Genomic DNA, 23,572 nt, shown 5'->3' with positions numbered 1-23,572 from the left:
ATTTACACCCCCACACAACATTGTTCTCAGAATAAGGTGACTGTGTAGTGGCTTTATGGAGCTGTAGTGGAGAAGCTTTATTGTTAACAGTGCAGGTAGAGTATTAACGTTTTATTTTAGTTTCCTTCTTTACTTGCTGTTGTTTTCCTATAGCAAGTCTATTACTCTGATTCTTGGGGAGAAAAAATCATTATTTTTTAGGATTACTCAGACACCATATCAATGAGTAGAAATACCATCACATATTCTGCTTATATGCTATCAGTGTAGGTGTAGCTCTGTGGTACATGGGGTTTCAAAGCCAACTTGTTTTGAAGTTGGAGCATCTTACGGCAAATCCACAAGACTTTCAGCTAATCATGAGAAAGTCTGAGTGCATCTGAGCACTGATGGAGTGGTTCTTCTGCTCAGAATGAGGGAATGAATGACTCTTCTGCTGCACTTTTGGGAAGAGGAGTTTTGAAGGTGCTTGTCAGGGACTTTGTCTGATGCGTGTGGAGTAAAGTCCAGCAAAATGTTGTTCTCGTACTTGCACCGTTTTTACAGCATTACAAAAAGGGAGTTTGAAGATTGTCTTCAGCCAGGCAGAGTTTAATGTGCATTCCGGATTTTTTTTTTTCTTTCTTTTACTACTTTAGCTCATTTTTCCTTTTTTTTCACCTCTCTGATTAGGAAGCACCTAAGTACAAAAATCGATATGGCAGGAAGGGGAGTAAAAGAGCAGTGAATGGCGAATGTGTTTCAAAGCTAGCGCCGTGTCCGTACGGCTCAGTAAGTCGAGCTCCTCGGTGCCTTTCCGTGGCAAAGCGTTTCCTCCCCTGCTTCCCCTCGCTTCCTGCGCCGAGTCCTGACCTCTGCAGACGTCCATAGTGACGGATGCACAAGGAATTTGCGCTGAGGTGGCCGCGAATGCCAGCGTGCTCGTTATCCGGGAGGTGACGGCTCATCACAAATCTATAAAGTCACCGATTATGATTATGAGAACTACCTCATTTCCCCTTGGTCAACATTTATCAGGTCAGCAGTTATCATTAGGTGCTGGGCTTTGCTTTCTGGGAATGAAGGTTATTCTGCAAGATTTTGTACCATATTTTAGTTTTCCATCGTTAACTATAGGCTGTAACTTTATATTTGGCCGTGTTAGGAATTTCATATAGGTTTTTTATGAACTGTACCATGGATCCCATTCTGCCTTATCTTTAAATAGAATACTAGTATCTGCCAGTAGAAGCAGAATATAGTAAGTTATACTTGCTGATTTAATATCTTATTCTGTATTGTTCTTTACATTCAGATCCATTCAGCCAAGCATTTTTGTGGAAAATGTTTCCCTGAAATTCAATTTCCAGTCGCTCTTTGGATTAAATAAAGAATAATTTTTATGTAGAATTACTGTGACTTTTTTGTTTTGTTTTTTAACTCAGCTCTGACTTGTAGACTAGAGTTCAACAATAGCACAGAAGGTCAATGTGAATAACAGAAAACAATAAACAGTACACTTTTTTTTATCTTGGGAGAAAATAGTGAGAAAGCTATAAAATGTGGCAAGGTGACAAATGAACATATGGGATAAAACAATTATTTAATGGTATGCACTACTTGTCTCCTGCTGCATGGCAGTACTGGTTTGTGGGCTAGGGTCTGTCAAACTTGTAAATTCCCCCTACTTACTAATGAATTATTGGATGAGAACCTTGGCCAATTTACTTTTTTAGTTCCAGTAGTGGCCACTGGGCTAGTGCAGTTTACATCAGCTTGCATCTGTCTCAAAGCAGTGTTTTCTTTAAAAATCCAAATGATTCCTACTGACATGTTCCTAATCAATAGATATTGGAAGCTGCCCTACAGATACTGCCTCCTTCTTTGACTTAATTCTTAAAGGGCTGGTGAGAGAGGCTAGGCTGAGGTCTTTGGTAGAGCGGTGTATGTCAGTGGGGTGCTTTGTGCTCAGCTGTGGGGACTGCCCAACACACAGCACAAACTGCCTGTTGTGGTGAAGGAGCTTGTCCCCGTAGACATGCTGTGGCTCCTCTCACCCTCTAGTAAAAGAAACAAGTCTGTTCGGTAGAGTCAGCTCGTGCAGTTAATGATACTTCTGTTTCTTCTAAGTTGGGTCGTGTTTTTGAGAGTATCTGTGGGGAGGGAAAAGAAGAGCCACAGCAGAAGAACTGAAACTTAAGTGGGAGAACACTGCTTGGGGTGACTCTTCCAGGCATGCAGATGGCTGCCAGGAAAGAGGGGTGAATTGGGTTTTGGTGCTGCCTGATGGTGGTTCTGAATTGGAGCATCTTCCAGGAGGAGCTGCTGGTGCTCAGTGTGGAAGGGGGGACTCTGTGACACTCTCTACCTGCTGGTTCTTAATGAGTATTTTGCCTTAAAAAAGCACTTGTTCCTACTATGGATTTGCGTTAAGCTTTCTGATCATGTAACTTTCTGATAATCACTTTTTGCGTTATCAGCGTAGTCATATCCATTACTCCGCTGTGTCTTCAGTAAGTCATGCTGAAGCTTCAGAAACACCTCCTGAACTTTGGTGGTGTTCTTACTGGCATGAGTAGAAGGAATTTTTTAAGATAAAGCCAGTGTTTTCAAGAGTAAGAATTGAAGTAAGTTGATGGGCTGTGGTTGGGATCATATCTGGATGGCTGAAACTGAAGTCAGAAGTGCTAGACTTCATATTTCTGTTGGCCGATGGCTGTTCCTGCAATTTCTTACACTGTTCTTACAGTGTGTCTGTGAATAGATGTAACGGGAAGCATAACAAATGTGAAACAGCATCAGCTCTTTCTCCTAAAGAGTACCGCAGTATTTAGGGTAGTGCTGTGGTACTACTGCATTTTGTGTGCGAAAGCTAAGTCAGGATTTGGATGCTCTGACTTTTCCTGATAAAAATGGTACAGGCGGCAAGGGAAATGGGATCCTGGGACCCTTTCTCTTCCAGCACAGATTCCTTCCATATTCCTGACTTTTCCTGGGTTCCCAGATTCCTACAGGGCATCACCCTTTTGGCAGTTCTTCATTTCAGGTCTTCAGTGGTGGTGTTGGAGGACGTTGTCCAATCTCCAAGTTTACTACCTTGGGGTAGGGAAATGGAGTGGACACAGGAAATGCAGAAGGGACCCAACAGTGGGTCTAAGTGGCTCTGCTGAGTGGTAGAGAACAAGGCATAAAATTAGTATTGTACAAACTTCAGTATTATCCAGGCTTAGTAGTTTCGATGCTGTAATTGAGCATATTGCTCATCAATACTGTAAAATGATAAAAGAAAAAAATTATTCTGGTGGGTATTTGAAAGGAGGTGTTTTGCGTGTATTACTTTACAGTGATGGTGGGATTCATTTCTCTACTTATTTTTTGGTACTCTTTATACGGGGAAAAAAATATATAAGCCCTTTCTTTCCGAGGCATATTGCTGTCAGATTGAGCCCCTGCAGTGTGTTGAGGGACGAGCCAAGTTTCCAGATTCCTGTTGTGATGGATTGTGTACAAATCTGGAAGCTAAGTCAACTCTTAGTAACCGTGTAATCAGGGTTATGATACTGTGTTGGTAGGAATCTAGGAATACTGCAGATAAGTTAGGAAGTGCATTTGTGGAGAAAAGATTGAGTATTAAAAAGCAGAGTGGAGAAATGGAGGAATGCTAAAGGAAGATAAAGGAGAATGGACTAAAGATCTTTTCTCAGGCCTGGAAGTCTGCAGTGCACTTTGGGGTGCGTGTGTACGTACATTGGCTTGGTATGTGCGTGCACATGTGTGTGATTCACTGGGAAGCTTTAAAGTGCAGTTGACACATACTGTTCTCCTAGAAATTTATGAAGGAAAGGATAGTTGCCAGGTTTCAAGGTTTGCATGGAGAGGTTGTGTTTTGCTTGTCGTGTTCATCGCCCCCACCTCCTATTTCCCTACCTAGGCTGTTAGGGGAAGAGGGGTATAAAACTTACTTTAAAACAATGAAGAAGCATTACCCAGCCCGTGGCGAGACACACAGCGCTTTTGGAGATGTCCATCTGTCAAGTCTGGCTCAAGAAAGGATGGGGGGGAAGCAGCTGTGAGAGGAATGTGAAAGGGGGCAGAGGGATCTAGAGGCCAGTGTAAATAGAAGGATTATTGGCTCAAGGAAGAGATCTGGTGTCATGCCTGCATGTGTGTGTAATAGATCCTTCTTTAAGTGCGGTCTGTGTGTGGTGTCAATCTCCTAAGGCCTCGGTCAGAGGTGTGTTTCCGCAGTCTAGATTCAGGCTTTCAAAGTCTCTGGCACAGTCTCTGTGATTGATCAAAGCAAAATGATGGGTGTCATACGTGTGAAGGCTTTTGGGTTTTGTTTTTTCTTGGAAAACTTTCCCTGCATCAGCAGAGACTAACTTACGAGAGCGTGTTGTGGAATAAAAGCAAAAGTAAATCTCTCTGCTCTTCTCCCTTGCCTCTGTCTCTAGGATCCCGCCTTCGCCAGGAGGACTTCCCGCCGCGGATCGTCGAGCACCCCTCGGACGTGATCGTGTCCAAAGGAGAGCCCACGACGCTGAACTGCAAGGCGGAGGGGCGCCCCACGCCCACCATCGAGTGGTACAAGGACGGCGAGCGCGTGGAGACGGACAAGGACGACCCGCGCTCGCACCGCATGCTGCTGCCCAGCGGGTCGCTGTTCTTCCTGCGCATCGTGCACGGGCGCAGGAGCAAACCCGATGAAGGGAGCTACGTTTGCGTCGCGAGGAACTACCTGGGCGAAGCTGTGAGTCGCAACGCGTCTCTGGAGGTGGCATGTGAGTAAATGCTCGTGCGGCTGGCGCCGAGTAGAACTTGTTGGTTGGCGTGGTGCTCTCACCCAGCGCTTGCACGCGGTCAGCGGGCTGGGAGACAATAAATGTAGATCAGTGCAGTGTTTCCTCGTTAACTATCATTCTTAGTCAAGTAATTTCTATATGAATTTATTCAGTGGCAGTGACCGTACAGAGTACGTGATTTATACATGAGGCAGGATTCTAGCCACTGTATAATGATGATTGACACAAGCATGGACAAAGGCTAATCTTCCTTTAAAGAGTAATCTAATTTTTAAATTATGACTAAAGTTGGTTATACTGAAGCTAATGTGGAAAAATAACTATCATTTAATATAAGGTGCACTGTCTGTTTCTCTTTATCTAGTCATCTGTTACTTGAGCAGAAACAGGCAGCTTCTTGGTGACTCATGTTCTGTACTGCTGGAAACCTCAATACCTTCAGTATGCTCTTCTATCATCAATTCCATCCTGGCTTCATTTATTACATGAATGGCATGTGAAATTGTGGGCCATTTCTCATATCATCAGAGCAGTCTTGTTGTTTGTCAGTTCCCTTGGTCTTAGCAGAGAAGTTGTCATGGCTCTTGCAGAGACCACCCAGGGTACACACTCAGCTTCTAATAGCATTAGCAGAGACATTTGTTTTATTCACATTTGAAGCGGGCACATCATACATGTATGGTGGCACAGTTGTACCTTAAGCCTGCTTAGTTTTACAGGTTAAAGAAAAATGCTAAATTTGATCAATCTCAGCTGCAGATAGCTGTGTATCCCTCAGGTAAATGTGTGTTAATATTTTTATAAATGCTGTTCTCTTTTGGGGACTTGAGTTTTCCTCATAGAGTTCTTTGTTTAGTGAAGTAATTGCCAAATATGTGTTTGAATTGCGCAGGACTTCAACACAAAATATCATTTAGTGTATACATTAGGAGAAATATTCATTCAGCTTCTTTGGGGCGGGGAAAAAAAAAACAAAAAACTTTCCCCATAACTTTCTTACTGCAAGTCCACAGTCTTTTGTAGCTAATATTATGTAATATAGAAGCTTCAGTCTTTCCTTAGGTCACAGAAAATGCCCTTCCTGGAATATTTAAATGCTGACAGAAATTAAGTAGAAAAGTCTTGTTCACTGTCTCTTGCTTCTCATAACCTAGATTCAGAACTGTTTCAGAAAAAAAAAGAAAACCGGTTTCTTTTGGCATTCAAACAAGCCACCAATATGTACTTATCCAATCCACAAAGTCATCAAAGAATGTTAATTAGATTGGGCAAATATTTGGAAAGAAGAGGAAGGCAAATTTAAGAAGGGTAAACATGTCTTGATACATTTGTTGGGGTGTTTCTGGATATGCACATGTCAGTTTTAAGCTGTCTGTTGAGAAAATCTGAGAGGCATAAAAATTTTGAATTCTCTATTTTCTTACAGTCCTGTCAAAATTAAGACATCTCCTGTCTATGTTCAGAGGCCAGTGCAAGATATGCCTTGATCAAATTAAACTGGTTATTTGGAAATACACAGGTGGTCTGTATTTCATCAGTTTTCACTGATCCCTACTTCAGTGTTCAATATGAGGCTCTCGTTACAGCATTCCCAGTTTCTGGAGTTGGGTTTAACCTCTGCAGCTGGCGGCAGGTCATGCCTGAACCGTGGGTGAGATAACAGAACACCGTAAAAATAATAAAACCAGGTTTCATTGTCAGAAGTATTTTTAAGGTAGGATCATAGAACATGAAACTTGAGATCTGAAATGATAACCAAAGTTATTGCTGTAGCAGCATGCACCTGACACCAGATTATTTTGCTGTTTTCATAGCTTTGAAGTTTAACTGACAGAATTCACAGTTAAACAGTGGTTCTACAGCAGACATTCCTGCTCCACTCTAAATCAAATACTGCTTTGTCTTTCCTTGAACTGTACCATGGCTGTGATTGCAGGAAGGTCATCACCAAAGAAAAGTGGTCAATAAATAAACAGTGTAAATATTTACTTTCTTTTAGATGTTCTGCTAGTTTTACACTTGTTGGTCTTAAAGACTGGCAGTCTAGGATGACATATAGTGCTGGATGTGTATAAAAGGAATCACTTGGAGCATCTCACTGACAACTTTGTTTGGAGGATGAAAGCAAAACTGCTCAGCTCTGCTTGGTTTTGAGTCTTTCCCCTTTCTTCCTCTCATTTGACTTCTGTATCTAAAACTACGTTTCCAAGTGACCTTTGGAGAAGATCTATTTTATGTCTTTTAACTGTTCGTTTCAACGTCAGCCCTTCTGGACTAGAGTGGGTGGGAAGGGCTGTACTAGCCCGTTTGCACACAAGGGAAAGGAGTTATCTTGGAGAGCCCGTTGTCCATGGCGGTGCTCCTTCCCCTCCCTCAGCTCCCGCTGGAGCGGCCGAGCACCCGGAGCGGCCTGGACGCCGCGGCCCTGCGAGGGGCTCCCAGGACGGTTGCTATCGGCTCCGGCTCCTGCTCTCTGCAGTGGTGTTGAAAACTGCTCTTCCCGCACCAAGCTGTGCTGTTTTCATCACCGGCAAACAAGGTGCTTGTTCTTTGCTGACAAGAGGCTTTTGGATTATTGTCTGGCTGTAGGTGGCCTCAAATTGTGCCATTAGAGAGAAACTGCTGCTTTTCCGGGCTTAAAATGCTTGAGTCTGCTGTTTTAGTGCAAGAACCAGTAATTGTTTTACTTTGCTTATTAAATTGTCTGTCCCTGGTAATTTGCAAGTTTTGAATGATTTATGAACAAATATGTGTTGGTTTTGTGTGTCTGCTGTTAAGAATGGTCACGCTTATACATTCGGGTGATAGTCATTGCCCACTAATTGTGATTCGTTCTTCTCTTGGTTTTGGTTTGATTTTTTTCATCTGCCACAGAAGCACTGTCATTGAAAATCTTTTAATGTGTTCAGATTTATGTGTAAACATAGACGAGAGAAGGGAAATCAGCGGGGGCGTGCAGTGAGTCAGAGCATAAAGAGGAGCCCATTTTGAAGGCAATCGTTTTGCCCTTTGGTTGATGAGCGATTTTTTGCAAGTTGCTGAACTCCCTAAACACTTATTGATCTAATAGCAGTTAACACCTTGCCCAAGCATGATGAATTTCGGTGTCAGTTCACCCGAGGTATTTAAGTATATTTTTAAATCTGTGTCTCTTCAGAGCACAGTCACATGAGCACAGTCAAAGGGAAGTTTGATCAAAGCAGATGTTTGTTTGTGCTGAATTATGTCCTTAGATAAATTGCCCAAAGTCACTGACACTGAGGGAATGTGATTTGGGAAATTACTTAAACAACATCCTTCCTTAAGCAACATCTTTTTTATATATTATTATTATTAATAAAGTTTCTACAAAAGGAAGAAATAATTCTGATATTGACAATGAATCACCTCTTCCACTGTGTGCATGTGGCAGTTCTTTGTTCATTTGTTTTATGGTAAAGTCACTAGAATTAAACATTCTACTTCAAAAACAGCTGAAATATTTAAACCTGTTACAGATTTTTAAGGCTTCTTTTTATTTAATGAAGGCAAACAAGGGTTGGAATTATTACAAATGTCATCGGGCTCAGGTTTTCTTGGGAGGATTTTATGAGAGCAACGAGGTTTGAAGTAGCTCGTACTTTCACAAGCCTGCTTTTCTGCTTAGGAACAGAAATAAAAGCACAGTTCTTCCCAGCCTAGGAGCTGACACGAGCGAGGCTCTGCGGTGGAGCCCTCCCGTGGGCCTGGGGGTGCCTCTGGCGCCATGTGGGGCGCCGGGCGCCTCGTGTGGGGAGCGCGCGGGCGCCTCGTGTGGGGAGCACGCGGGCGCCTCGCGCCGCCCCGATCCAGCCGCAGGAGCGGCCGCCCCGAGAGGGCAGCGGCAGCCCCAGGTGGTAAAAACGTGACAGCAGCTTGATCTATCGACCGCCGTAAGAGGGGGCTTGGGCCTAAATGAAAATTCATGAAAAATTGATGGAGTCCCCAGATTATTATTATTATTTTTTTCCTCTTTTCCAGCGTGGCGCCAGTGCTGCGAGGAGGCTTGAAAAGGGGCTGTCGAGTGCTTTAGTGGTGAGGAGGTTGGGGTTCAGAGGTCAGGGGGCCGAGTGGGGGAAAAGGACCCGTTTTCTACCTTGCTTTCCTAAAGGAAAACACAGGGCTTTTCAGACTAGCTGCGATTCCCTTCCATTTTAGTATCAGGATAAAGAGCCAGCGTATTCCCAAGCAGGACTCTCCCCTGCCTGCCCTGGCAAAGGGTGCGGGCGCGTGGGTTGGTACTAATAGGAAATGATGGAGGGCTGACCCATAATTCAGTTGGAGAATCAGAAGTAGATTGAATTTTGTGACGGCCATATAAATTTGGGCCTCCATCTTCCTGAGTCCGTGCTGGACTGAAGTCATTTGGCGAGAGAAAAGGTCTTGCATTATTTATGTGTCACAGCTTGCCCGAATAGCAGGCTTTGGAACACTCTCCAAACATAATGATCCTGTTTACGTTACATCTGAAACTAAATTATGTTTTATCTGTAACAAGAGAGGTTAGAGCCATACACTGAGCTTTGTGCAAAGGATCATATATGTCTCACAAAGCAAGTGTATACCAGTTCTGAAACAAGCAGAGGGGGACGTGGTTTTACAACATACCTGGTTTATTTGCAAAATCAAGTGAATAAAGGCTGAGAGGTATAAAATACATACTATCTGATCAGCCCTGTTCGGTAATACTAACGACCGTGTGCTGAAGCAACTGCAAAAGGCCACAGTGCATTGATGATAATGGAGTTAATCCAGTTCCTTTGGATTTAGTTCTTTAGGATGAAGGCCACCTGCAAAACATATATGGTTCCTAGTTTTTCATACTAAGGTGGCTGGAAGATTTTAATCTAGTTTCTATTCAACATATAATTAAAAGTATAAAAAATATAATGGATTTTGTAATTGCAATTTCAGAGTCTCATTTGCTTGATGTGGTTTACCTTTACATGCAGAGAATGCATCCTATTCATTTTCTGCCCCACTTTGGTACTCGCCCTTCTCAGTGGAGTATCTAAAGCTTCCTATCTGATCTGGCAATCTCTGTTCTCACTCGACAGATGCCATTGATTGTAGAAATTGAAGTGCTGAAGACTACGGTCCTTAACAGAATGCTGGGGATGGTCTGTGGCAGGGAAGAGAAAAAACAAAGTTTTATCAGATAATCAGGGAAAGGCAGATTTAATAAGGTGGGGAGAATAGTTAAATCTCCACTCCGTGTACTCCCGAAGCTTGCAGTAACAAATTTCTGTTGATTAGTGTGCAGCCCTCAGGAATGCCCTTGTAAAAAATCATTCAATAGTATAGCACTGCTGTATGAGGTATGCCTTATTCTTGCAGTCATTATTTAAAATGAGAAGATTCATAAATAGCAATGAGGGAAGCCATCAGATAAGACACTAGCCAGGTCCTGCCTTATCCCAAATTCTCCTTTGGGGAGTGAAAAAGTAGTTCTCCACTTACTTATTAGCTTAGTTCATTAGTTGCTTATGTATGTCTTGTGCATCAGATTCTGTTTATTCCAGATTCTGGAATAAAAAGCAGAAATACTTGAGAAAGATTTTGTACCACTAGACAGGATGAGTTTGTTTCCTGTTGTTAGCCTGGTTCTCATGCTGTTCCAGATTGTGCTTCAGCCTTAACCTGTAAAGTGGACAAAGCCAGTGCTCTTCTGATCATGCAACAGAGTCTAGTCAGGTGACGGCATCCTTACATCCTCATTTATTTTCATTAGGTCTCCACTTTGGTCATTCAGATCTGAATGACCAAGTTGAAGGCCTAATATGTTAATGTGCCCCCACACTGAGGAGCTGTCACACGGATGGTACCTTCAGTAACGCTCAGTGTGCCAGGCACCAAGCTGTGCAGAGCCTCTGGTTTCTTCAGATCTTGCTCTTCTTCTGCATTTATTTTTATTGCTCTTTTCATGCTCTGATGTTACAGCAGATTTTTCTGGTAGATCTGCGCAACACCAGGAGCTTTACGGAGCGATGCTCAGATTGGCCCCAAACCAGCAGGTACCACCAGTGCGTTCCCCTGAGCTCCGCTGCCGCCGGGTGCCAGCGCGGGTACGCCGGCCCGGGGAGGTTTCTCTCTCTGCGTCGGTTATCTCCTTTGGAATTAGCTGTAAAGCCTTTGCAATGAACTTTGCTGTACTTGGTAGACACACACTCTTGTGTCCTCCCCAACTTTTTATTTCTGGAGTGTTCAGGGCTTCCCACATCCAGAAAAGTTTAAAGAAACTCTCTGTAGGATCTAATTTATTCCTTGAATTCTTAGCCCCGGACCTACTCTTTTTCTACCAACAAGAAAGGCTTTTGATATTACATTTTTAGAACCTATTTGCTATGCTCTTGACCCCATTCGTTTTCTAATAATTTCTTGCACGTTTCTTTGTTTGATTTCTTACAAGCTTCCTTCATCCCTTGTCTTTGATTTTTATCAACACCTGCTGTTTACATATTTTTTGAATGCTCTACATGATAAAAGGTTGAAAGCTAAGGGAACTGTTGATGAGTTTACAGAAACCTTGAAGATCAACTATCTACTCATGTTCTCTTAGTCTGCGTGTCTCATGCAGTCATTTTTTCCTTGACCTTTTTCTAATTCTAGTTATTCTGGGAAAAAAAAACAGAGCAAGATAATGTTAACATTTAAAAACAAACAAACAAAAAAACCCACAACTCTGATCTCTTTACTCAGAAACCTGTATGCATTATTTGAATATTAATTTAAATATTGGCTGTTGTTGGAATATGCCTCAGACAAGTGCTGATTTGTGATGTCAAATCGAATTAAAAAAAAAATCATTTAGAGCAACGCTCTTGACCATTCATTTGCAAACAGTGCCTGGTGTAAATACTGACACAGTTTATTGCTATGCTAATTAACAGAAATCATAACGCTGAGGTAATTGGTGGTGTTTGGTGTCTTCTTACTCCCTTTCGTGTCTTGGAGGAGCAAGCCATGTCTTTTGGTGATACTTGACTTGCTCAAGTGCAAGTTTTACACAGAAAGTTTCAAGTGTTGTCCCACTTGGGTGGGATGTTAAGTGGTACTTCTGGTAGGTTTCCCCGTGTGTGGTTTTTTCAAGTGGCAGTGGAGTGGAGGCCCTCGCTTTAGAGAAGGAAGGTGCCCCCAGTCACTGTCTGCTGTCACAAAATCCTGACCCCTGTTGCACAAAGTGGTGCAGAGAAGCAAAGACCCCGGAGTCCTGGGTCACTGACTCACCTGCATTCTCTGCAACCATATTGTATCTTAGCTTTCCTTTCAGAAATGCTGCAATACGTATTTTGAAAACCAATTTGATTACTCTTTTGAAACAGTTTGATTACCCAAAGTAAACTCCAATCCCAGTTCCTGCTGGAAGCTATTTTAGAGCTTATATCTTCTGATGAAGAGCAAAATAGTTTTAAAATTTCCGGTGTAAACATATGTGCAGTTGGATAATGCTTGTTCCTTTTTCAATATTTTCCTTTCTTTTAGTTTCTTTTCATTTAGGAAACTAAAGAAAATTTCCTTTCTTTATTTTAATTTAGAAGTTTGTAGTCATTCTGTAGCAATCTAATGCAACAAGATATTTCTTGTCCTCTGTAATTTTGTGGCAGATGAGCTTCCACTTTCCAGGGGGTTTCCCTGTGAGGGGAGAGTGTACGATCTTGTGCCTTTTACTTTTTCACTTCATCTAACGTCTTCTACCCCAATCTTCAGTGTTACTGCTGTATAATGTGAATCTCCTGTTGGGGGTGTGAGAACGGAACACGATGTTTCTGCACAACTCTCACACCCGCGGTGCCCCGCGGCGGCCGGCGGCCCGCAGGGCTCATGGCGGCCGAGGGCGCCTCGCGCGACTTCGCGCGGGATCTGGCGCAAGGCGGCCCCGAGCCCGGGGCGCTGCCATTGGCTGCTGGGCAGGGCCGAGCGGCTGCTGGGGGCGGAGCGACGAGGAGCGACACTCGTTACGGCCAATCCGAAGAGAATCCGGAGCGGCCGGACCTTAAAAGGGAATGTGTAACCGCCCACCCCCTGGCTGGTGTATAAACCCTGCGCGCGGCGCCAGGGGGTCCTTGTGCAAGATTCCCCTTTGAGGGTGAGCCGGGGACCCCAGCTAGCTGGTAATAAAGCTGCATCCTGCAATTATCGGCCTCTCTGCTTTTCTCTCGCTCGTGGGTTGGGAACCGGATTTAACAGGTACTTCAGGATTGTTGCCTAATCTTATAAACCAAAGGAGAGAAGGAAGCTTCACCATTCAGAATTGGCAATTTTAAGGAATATATGTCTTGCTAGAAGACTTCACTTCTTCTCTCTGGACTTGAATTTGCCCCTTGCCCACCCCTGCTATAAAATGGATTAAAATAAATAAAGTGAAAGAAGGAAGTTTGTGTCAGTCTGTGAAGAGAATATAAGCTTGACCCTTCAAGTGCTTCTCAAGGGGATAAATCTTTTCTCTGACTTTACTCCGCTTCCATTGTTGCCTCAAAACACCATTTTTTTTTTCTCACCAGACAGGAGAAGCTCGGAGGGAAAAAATCCCAGTTGAAATGGTTTAGGTGGGAAGTAACCTTGCAGAGGAACTCAGGATGATCTTCCGAGTGACCTCAGGAGCGTGGTGTATGCAGGAAGCTCTCTGTCTGCTGCACACGCAAGTTGGGGAGGAATTAAAAAACAGAATTCATTGCAACCTGAAGTTGAAGTTTTGAAATGGACTGACATTATACACCCCTAAAGCTGGCTTGTTTGTTTCAGTTGGAGAAGAAAACTTTTAGAAAGCTTTTTAGTTATGCTGGTAACAGAAATGTATGTAAGAGCAATTTGGGAGTACAGAGGATGCTACTGAGGCAAGAATTTAGAGGCTATGTCAGGATGGATTTCTTTTCTGGCCAAGTATCTTGACTGTTAAAGAGTAAATGACAAATAATCTTTGGAATTATTTTTAAAGTATTTGCTTTTTTGTTTCCTCTGTGTTGTTTCTGATTCTGCTTCCTCATTTATTTTCATTTCTTTTATATTTCAGGCATTACTGTCAGCAACCAGAGATCATGTCTCTCTTTGGGTTTTTTCAAGCTGTGCTCCATCTTTGCGCTGTTGTGGGGGTGGGTGAAGAGCAGGGTGCCCCTGGTTCCGCAAACTGGGAAATGCAGTTTGTGCTCCTTAGGTGCTCCTAGGTGCCTGCTTGCTTGCTGAGCATCCGTTAAATTTCCTATTATTTCACTGTAGGAGGAGCTTAAATACCTGCCTTGAACTTACAAATTCTGCTCCTTCAGTGGCAGGCCTAAAAGCCCATCACGCCGATGCCGAACATCATCAGGCTCTTCCTGGAGACGGAGCCGTGCGCTCCGGGTCGTGTATCGTGCTCACTGCACAACTAAGAAACGCCGCCTCTTCTCACATGCTGCCTTAATTACAAGGATATTCTGCCTTTTCTTTGCCTTCCTCATGATTTTTTTTATGTCGTTTTCCAACCTGAGCAGAATCAGGGCATTAGTTTCTATTTAGTTTTGAAGTTCTTTTCCTACAAACCTAACATTTATTATGCAGTATATTAGCTTTGGTCATATCAATCTTAGTCGATGATATGGAAATATTACGAGGTTTTTTTTTTTTGCTTTTGTTTTTCAAGGAGTGCTTACTATAAAGTACTATAAGCCCTACTTTGGAAGGGGGTCATGGGGAAAAGTAATTGTGGGAATTCAATAAAAAAAGAGGTTCCCTTGTCACTGAAAAATTGGCACCTCCAAAAAGAAAAAAAAGGGGGGAGAGGGGGAAGAGGGAGGTGTTGGTGTCAGTTTGATCTACGCACCGTAGGACTGCGTCTCCTACCCCACCAGTGGCATCACCCTGAATGAAATCTCCACTGAAGGGTATTTTGCTGCCAAATTGGAAGCAGAGAGTTTGGAACAGAGTCTGAGAGCTGTTTTGTTTATTTATTTATTTATTTGTTTAAACTGTATTTTCTTAGGAGATAACTTCCGTGGTTTGTCAAGACTTACTTTTTCATTTGCCAGAATAAAATTTTGTCTTTTGTGCATAACCCACTTCCTAATTTTGCCATTCATCACAATATTTTGACTGTTCATCATAAATACACTGTGCACATGTGCAGATCTAGGTTTATATGTCACTTTTCTCCTTTTACCCCTGCATATTGAACAAAAGAAAACCTGCTTTGTGTCTTATCAGACAAATTCACAGTTGTTTTTTTCCACTGCTGCAGATGTGCTTAAAAGTAGTTTAATAATATCCATTTTCACCTCTTTTGTAAGTGATTTAGTCTTTGCAGAATGATTCATTAGAGGGAATAGATAGAGAGCTGGAATTAAACAGCTACATGAAAGGAACAGTTTTGTATCTGCCCGTCATAAAGTTCCTGACAGTGATGTCCAGAACTGGTGCACAAACAAGGTATAGTCTGGAGTATATTTATGAATAATACATTTATTTGCTAATCTTATGGAAGTATGTGCCCTCCAATTGTCATGAAATATTGACAATATTGTTTGGAGCCTATGCAGTATACAATTATTTTATAAATTGCTAATTATCATTGAAACCCATTCAGTTCTGAAGTAATGGACAGTGCAGAGTTTCCTGTGTCATCTGTCACTGCCTCTGTTTCCAAGAAGCTTCTTTGTTAGGAACACACTGTTTGCGGTGTAACTGCAGTACAAAATGTGCATATTTGCGTGCTTGAGCCAGTCTGTGACATTACATACTCTTTTTATTTCTGTTCCATTGCTTTAGTATATATGCAGATTGTGATGGAAGAAATAAGAATTTTTTTTTTTTTTCCCAAAAAGTTTTGACTTGCAAAACTAATTGAACTTCCTGATGCCATTTTTCTTATTTCAGTGGTCTTCCCTTCAGCTTCCACGCTTCAGCTGTGAGGTGCCAGATATGTATAAAACATTTTTCTAAGCATACTAGAAGCATCTCTAGGAACTTAAGGGGCAATCTCTCCTCCTTTCCATACGTAGCCTCAACTGCAGGGACCCTCCGTACCTTTCTGCCAGCCTTTCTTCCACGCCTGCCCCAAAGTCCTCAGCTGAGGTGACCTCTGCAGTGACTGTGCAGTGAGTGATGCAGTTAATGAGATCCAGCGACACCGTGACCCTGACCCCCCTGTGGCCCTGGTTTTCCTCATCCATCTTCCTAGCCCTGCAGCCTGTGATGTGCTATATGGGAACAGGATTAAACAAGTGTGAATAAACAAGTTCAAAGCTTTCTGCCATGGCTGCCAGCGCAGAGGAGCAGCAAAGTGAGATGTTACTGCTCTTCCATCCTGGGGAGGCGTGAGGTTCTTTTGCCCTCAGAACACCTAGGGAAAGTCCCACTTCCTCCGTGGTTAGAGTTTTTTCCATAGCAGGATAGGTTTGTTTCACTTTTGGGAAGACTGCAAGATTTGGTCTCCCCTTCTTCCTTGTCATGAAGTTGGTGGTGTAGTTGGAGCAAAGGGAGTAATATGTCTTTTAAGCCCTCACCCAGGTAGATATTTAAAAGGCCAATATGAAAGCAGCACCTGCTGTTTGTATCATGTGTTGTTTGGGCTTTGATCCTTGAGAATTAATTGGAGTTTACAGTTTGAGATGTAAGATAACCCCTAAGAGAAGGGTCTTGGCAATTCAAGAAGAGTTCAGTACTTCTCCATATCACAGAACAAGACTTGATTCTCTTAATATGATTTCAGCTCTCAAATCTGTTTCTGTAGGTAAGACACTGAGATAAGGTACACTTTTCTTCTTCTGACAGTGGTTAAGTAGTGCCTGTCTTCTCTCTGTCAAGATGCTTTCTCTTTACCCTCTGGCATTTTCTGATCAGTTGACTAGTTTGTGATTAAATGCATTCATTTAGTTCAGTGGGTCAGAGCTGTTGTGGTGGATAGAAAATTACTGATGGATTATCAGTTTCATCACCTCTGACATCTGGCCTTAGCATAGTTCATCATCCGAGAATTCATAATGCATTTGCCTGAGCAATAACATGCTCAGCTACCTGTGTGATCAGGGATCTGGATCCTGGGAACATTGTGTTCGGGATTGATAGGACAGATGTCGCAGAAATTAGAAAGGCATCATCTTTTGTGGTGATAATAACACCCATTAGCACTGACTGCTAAAGAGTGTGCTAGGGTCAGGACAAAGCCTAGGTGAATCACAGCTTTGTGACTTACTATATTTGTCTTTCCCCTAGTGTTTCAAGAAACACAAGTCCCCACAACATTTTCTCACCATCTTTTTGCAAATCCTTTTGAAGTGGGTTAAGCTAAAAGCTGATACATGTTGAATGTACATGTTGAATGACCAAATATACAACAGTGCTTTTGTCACTTGATAAATATTATTAATTATGTCTAAAACTCATTCATTTCTTCCATAGAGAGATAGTGTTAGCTACAATGTGAGAGAATGATCGGACATATGAATCCTCAGCTGTGATTTTACTCTCCTTCCCATTTGTGTTATGTGCTTTACAAAGTTTTCTTTCGGCTTGATGGGCTTTTAACTGCTATAGAGGAAGCAACAGGAGAGGAGGAAGGTGAGAGAAAGAATGGGAAGTATCTGGGTAAAAAAGAATGGACAAAGACTTGCTTAGAAGAACTATCTATTTGATTTGGAAGAAATATCTCTGTGTTCTTCTGAAGTTAAGACCCTCTAAGATTTTTTTTTCCTGGTTTTATTCAAGTGCATTGTGGTTTATGTAGCATTTCGGAGAGAACATAACTTAGGGCTGAAGTTTACTCCCGATGCCATGTTCTTTATTTTCAGTACGCAAGACACAAGAAATTATTAGAGGCCCTGAATAAGATCGTTAGTGGCTACAAGGGAGATGCCCTCCCCTGCTGTTGGGATAACGTAGCATAGCCGTGCTGGGCCCTACTGCAGGAGAGCAGTCCTAGGCAGCCCACAAGGCTCCTGGTGGTTCCGTGTTGCACTTTGCTGGGAGACGCTCGCTGGATCTGCGATCGCACTTGAGCCTGAGGATGTTGCTGTCATCCAACTCTTCACTTCACTGGCTTTCACTGGTAATGTGTAAATCTCAACCATTAAGTGAAGCCTAAATGCTGTTTTGTAGGCTCTGAATTGTTACCTGTTGCTTAAGGAGTGTTTTGTAGTGTAAGGATCTTCTGTTGAGGAGTTAAGGCATCAACTTTGGCTAAAGTTTCTGCTGCTGAAGGGGAGCCCAACAGCAGAGCAGGTCTTCAGCAGCCACACGAAGGGCTGTGGGAAGAGCATGCTCTCCTGCTTCTGCCATCTCAAATATATCATTATCTTCCATATTTGAAAATGATATATCCCACATTCCATCCGCATCCCTGGTGGCTTGCGGGGAAATTTCATTATGATGACAGGAAGCTCATAGCAACCTTAGGGCCAGGTATTTATAGGTTGAGTCCTTGGTGCTCGTATTTTAAGGTCTTTGTTTTCACAAAGATGTATGTACCTACAGAGCCCCCAAAAGTGACATACATATAGCTTCCAAAAATCTATTTTTATTTTTGTTTTGGTAACATTTCTATATTGTGAGCTGTGAAGTAAATTTAGCTAATGCTTTCCTGGGGTGTTGACCTCAAACATGCAACTGTTACGTTGCATAAACTGAAGTAAAATATAATGGTCAAGAAAGTGTACATACTGTCAGCGTTCTTTGTCTTGCAGAGTGATCCAGACACCCCAACAGAATGGAGCTTCATTGTGCAGACTTTGAGCAAATAAAAGTTAATCCATGATGTGGATTTTTAGAGATTTTAGAGATTTTTAAATATTTTCGTTATCTAAAGAATAATAAAGTTTCTACATGTTGACATCATACCATCTTTTAAGAAATGTCTTTATAGAAGAAAAATTGTTTGACTGGGGTCTGTAGTGGAGATAATAGTTATTTTTAGGGTGACAGAAGATACAGCCCTTTAACAACTTTCTCTTTTTCCAAAGAGATCTGCAGTTTAATTTTTTGCCTTTCTGATATTTTAAAATCTTTCAAATACCTAATCCATCCATCCATCCTCCTCCTCCTCCTCCTCCTCCTTCTGCGCTTCTTTTAAATCATCATCAGCCTTAGGAGCCATTTAATATAGCAGTTCCATAGAGACATCTTTTAATTCTGAATAGTTTACAAGTATGACATTTGAAACCTTTAATGTCATGTGCAGCCAAAGGGGAAAGATGCTTCAGGAAGATGTAAAATGATTGATTTTTCCAGAGGATTAAACTGTGCTTTACTGCTAGGACTAAAGTAAAAGTCACACCCAAACCTTATGGCCAGTATTTGTATCAGTTTACGAATGAACACTGTTCAGTCTTCTAAGGTTTCTGGTGGGCTCAAAACAAGTGTTACTGTTAAAAAAAACTAAGTTGAGTTAAAGCTCTCTTGAGACAGGATGCAGAGGTGAAATTTCTTGTTTTGTTCAGTTTGTAATGCCCCTTGGATAGTGCATTTGCTAGTTTATACTCTGTTCTCTATACTCTATTTTCCTTTTCACTAATGATCCATCCAGGTTTTCACTTAGAGTGGACAAGGTAGTTTCGTGGCGTCAGTTCCTTCTTCTGCTGTACAGTCCCTGTGCGTTGTTATCCCTGTTCCACAGTTTTTAGCTAATGCTTGCTTATCTCAGAAGAGTTTGGGAGGCTAAGTGCAATGGCAGTGTGAAGTGTTCAGATAATGCAAGTACCGGGGTAGTTAAGATAGGCTCTGCTTCTGGTGATATAAAAGCATCGTTTGATATGATCAGTGTTTAGCTACACGTGTTAACTTGGTTCGTAGGCTGCTCTTTGCGCTCGCAGAGGCTTCTCACATGCCCATGGCTGCTTATTTCCTGCCCTATCTGCTAGAGAACAGAGTTTCGGCTGCTGCCTTCGTTTGCTTTTGATAAGCACCTTGAATTTATTCAGAAGAGAAGAATAATAAGAAGGTATTAACGTAGAGGAGGATTATCCACAGGTGTTGAAGAACATATGAAGTAACTCAAAATGACTTTTAACCCAGGTTTGACATTTGACTTGGAGTTGATATATCTTTTGAGACCTCTAACTTATAATCAGCTTGATTAATTCTTACAATTTTTTTTGTCTTCTTTTTATTGACACATAAGCTGCATTATTTTAGAAAATGAATTCCAGTTCTTTGTCATGATTCCTTCTTACAAAAATGAAGTAAGGTTAAACTACACATACAGTTAGAATATGACAATAGTTCTGCTCTTTCACTGGGGGACGCATGCAGGAATTATCAAGTTAGACCCTAGAATTTGCATCAATTGTGGTGATGTCAAAGCTGCCATATTAATATTCTCAGTTTTCCATTTCAGTGACTAAGTATAATGCAGATCAATCTAATGAGGGTTAGGCACACGAGGTACTTCTTGCCTTTACAGCTGCACAGTTTTAAGTTATAAATATAAGCTTTTTAAAATATATATAGTCATAACTGATCAAAAAACTGTTTTTTTTTTTAGATAAAAGATGAATTTAAGAAGCAAGGAATTTAGTAAGTTTTGTCTGATTTTCTGTTTTTTTTTTTTTTTTGGAACAGTACAACCTGTCTTGGACTGAGAAACAATAGAGTTTGTAGATTTTGTTTTGACAGTGTTTTTTTGGCCTTTGGTGGGCCTCAGGATGGAACCTGTTGTTACAGAAGAGAAGAACTATCTTTAACATTTACTGGGGAAGGTGAGACTTGCTGCTGTAGTACTCTGGGTCTGTCACTGTCCCACCGGATAAAATGTGGGGAGGGAAAATGGGAAAGCTAACAATCTCAATTGCTAGGTTCAGAATTGCAAGAGCAATCTCAGATTTATGCCTGGAATCTGAAAAATGTGTTTCATCCTAGCTTCGCCCAGCTTTGTACTGCTCTATGCAGTCTCACCAAAATGCTATATGGTAAGCGTTCAAGTATTAAAAAAATTTGGCTTGTATTCTGTCATCCTGACAGGGCACAAGTCTTGGTAAAATGTCACAAACTACAACTGAGGGATTAAAAATTGAATGTGCATCAGGATTAAAAATCGAATGTAGATCGCCTATATTTCCTTCTTCCTAACTCTCCTTCCACCTTACAAGCCCTAGGGCTAATAAATATAAGCCTCTATTTGCACAATGTAGCTAAATATGAACACTTTTGTAGTGGTCGCCAGCTGGGAGCCAGAGAAAATTGTGTATTCTGTAATGGTGACGTTTTATTATTAAATCCGAAGAGAAATAGGCAGCAGAAAGTCAAGTGTGTTCTCTTAAACGTAAACCCTGAGCAGGCTGGTGATGAATAAGATGGCCTATCTTTATAATTGGCTATTTTTGAGGAAATTTACCCACTCTGTTTCCTTATGAGTCCCTGTGGAGATGCTTTTAAAAGGAAGAAATTGTAGATTTAAGGCACTACATGAGTATTGATTTTAGGTCTATTAAGGGGCTCTATTGTAAAAGATGCGCACCCTTCATGACTCTTTCTGTTGATGCATAGCTTTTTATGGAATCAGATAAGGTTGGTTTATTTTAATCTGTTCATCATTTTTGAGGACTCTTTCCTAAACTTATTTCAGTAGAGAAGCCAGGTATTTAAAGACAGATGTTATTTTAGTTTCTCATGGCATAACCTGCTTGAAGTGGGGTGGTTTCTAACAAGAGCCTCCTCTTTCTGTAGCATCTCTAAAATGGGTTGGCCTGAACATTTGCTTTTGGGGTGGAGGTTCACTTAAAGAGATGCTGAAGTACATGGAGCCGGGAGGAACGTGGTTTAAGCCTTTGTCCTTATTCTTCCGACTCTTCCTGGCTTTTGGTTAGCATGTGTGCTGGAGAGGCACTCCTGCCTTCACTCATGCCAGGCAGTAAGTTGGTCATAAAAATACCGAGACCTGGCTTGTTTTTGGGGTGCTTGAATATACTTGGGGGAGCGTCTGTGTGTCACATTTTAACCTGGGTTAACAGAAGGTGAAGTAGGGCAGTTTCGTTCATTCTGTAGCAGTGTAACTGTTATTTCAGTTAGTGCAGCAGTACAATAGCCTGTGTGACGTGCTTGTTTCTGAGGATAAAATGAAGTATTCAATCTGTGCCTGCAGGGGATGTGTGTAGGTAGGTATACGTTTAAATATGTGTGTGTGTATGTATGTGGGGGTGTGTTTATACAAATATGTATATATATGTACACATTATATATAGCGTGTGTATATTTATACGGTAAGCAGGGTTTTCTTTTTTCCTGTTTATAGATTTTCATGTTGTTCTTATCCTAGAGTATGATGCTTGAGTACAAGAAGCGGCATTATAGAATCGTAGAATCATTACAATTGGAAAAGACCCTCAAGATCATGGAGTGCAACCATAAATTCATCACTACCATGCCTACTATACCCTGTCCATAAGTGCCTCATCTACACGTTTCTTGAACACTGCCAGGGACGGTGACTCCGCCACTTCCTTGGGCAGCTTGTTCCAATGCTTGATTACTCTTTGCGTGTAGAAATTCTTCCTAATGTCTCACCTGAACCTCCCCTGGTGCAACTTGAGGCCATTTCCTCTTGTCCTGTCCATAGTTATTCTGGAGAAGAGATTGACTCCCACTTCACTACAACCTCCTTTCAGGTAGTTGTAGAGAGCGATGAGGTCTCCCTTGACCCTCCTCTTCTCCAGACTAGCTAACCCCAGCTCCCTCAGCTGCTCCTCATAAAGTCTGTGCTCCAGCCTGTTCACCAGCTTCGTTGCCCTCCTTTGGACATGCTCCAACACCTCCATGTCCTGCTTGTAGTGAGAGGCCCAGCGATGTTCTGCATGTGCAGCAGGAAGACATGACGAGCTGGTGAAGTGACCGTGCTGGGAGAAGGGTCTGTGGCAGTCATGGGGCTTGGGTCTGCTATAAGGACACCTATAAGGACTCCTCTTTCAGACCAACAGCAGTGTTAGTCTCCCTCCCCTTACTCTTGGGACTTCTAGCCATGTCTGGAGAAAGGAGAAAGGTGCCTTGATGCCTTGATGCTGTGATCATTTCATGTGTCAGGGAGCTGGGGAGAGCAGTGGAGTCTGAAGGGCACTTGTATTAGGTGTCTCGCAGCTCTCATTCGTTCTTTCAAGTTGTCAGCCTGGTGGTTTGGGCCAGAAGACAGCTCAAGCAATTTTCATTCATACGAAAGGGGTCTTGGAAGAGGTTCTGGAAGGCTAAAGGTCTTGTAGAAAATCAGTTGGTTACTATATAGTGATGCCATAACATATTACACGAAGAAATAATACAAGCAATAGAAATCTGTTAATTTCTACAGGATTTCATTTAGCATAGATTTCTTTCTTCTTTTGAGCAAAAGTTTCTCTATTTATAACTCAAAGAAGAAAAATCATATGTCGCTATTTGCAAGGAAACTATAGTTTTTTTCCTCTATTTAGATTTTTTTATCTTGTGTGTATGAGCTGAAGAAGGAATACGGGCTCTTCTTGTAATTCTAACGGTATTATGGTATCTGTTGTTTACATATATATTTTTACATACACAGAACCAGTGAATGTTATAAGTTATTCATAGCTCACATCAGAGAATCTAGTGCACGCTTAACAGCCTTTGGGAAACCTCACTTAATAGTAAGCAGGTCACTAAAGGGCACACGGGCGCTTCTGAGTGCTCATCTCAAGAGGGTTTTCATTTTCTTTCCAATTCCTGGTCATTTTCATTCTCAGAGTAGGACAGTGGCTTTAGCTTAAACTTACCTAAAATAGTTACTACTGAGAATGGTAGTAAACACTGCATATTAGTTGATGTCTGTCACCTGTGGAAATATCTGATCCTTGTCATGGATTTCGACAACT

General features: G+C 41.9%; 1 protein-coding gene across 1 annotated transcript in view; it reads left to right on the top strand.

Annotated features, from left to right (window-relative positions):
* The window catches only part of ROBO2 (roundabout guidance receptor 2), a 415,201-nt gene that overhangs the window by 30,075 nt on the left and 361,554 nt on the right, over positions 1 to 23,572 (top strand). Inside the window, exon 2 of the mRNA XM_088539329.1 lies at positions 4,434 to 4,760. Coding sequence (XP_088395455.1) covers positions 4,434 to 4,760 — 327 coding nt within the window. The remainder of the gene's footprint in view (positions 1 to 4,433; positions 4,761 to 23,572) is intronic.

The sequence above is a fragment of the Tinamus guttatus genome, unplaced genomic scaffold (assembly GCF_059628265.1).
Source record: "Tinamus guttatus ecotype Peru unplaced genomic scaffold, ASM5962826v1 Tinamus_guttatus_pri_ptg001602l, whole genome shotgun sequence".
NCBI classification, from domain to species: Eukaryota; Metazoa; Chordata; class Aves; order Tinamiformes; family Tinamidae; genus Tinamus; species Tinamus guttatus.
Note: the sequence above shows the minus strand (reverse complement) of the source record. Positions and strands in the feature narration are given on the sequence as shown.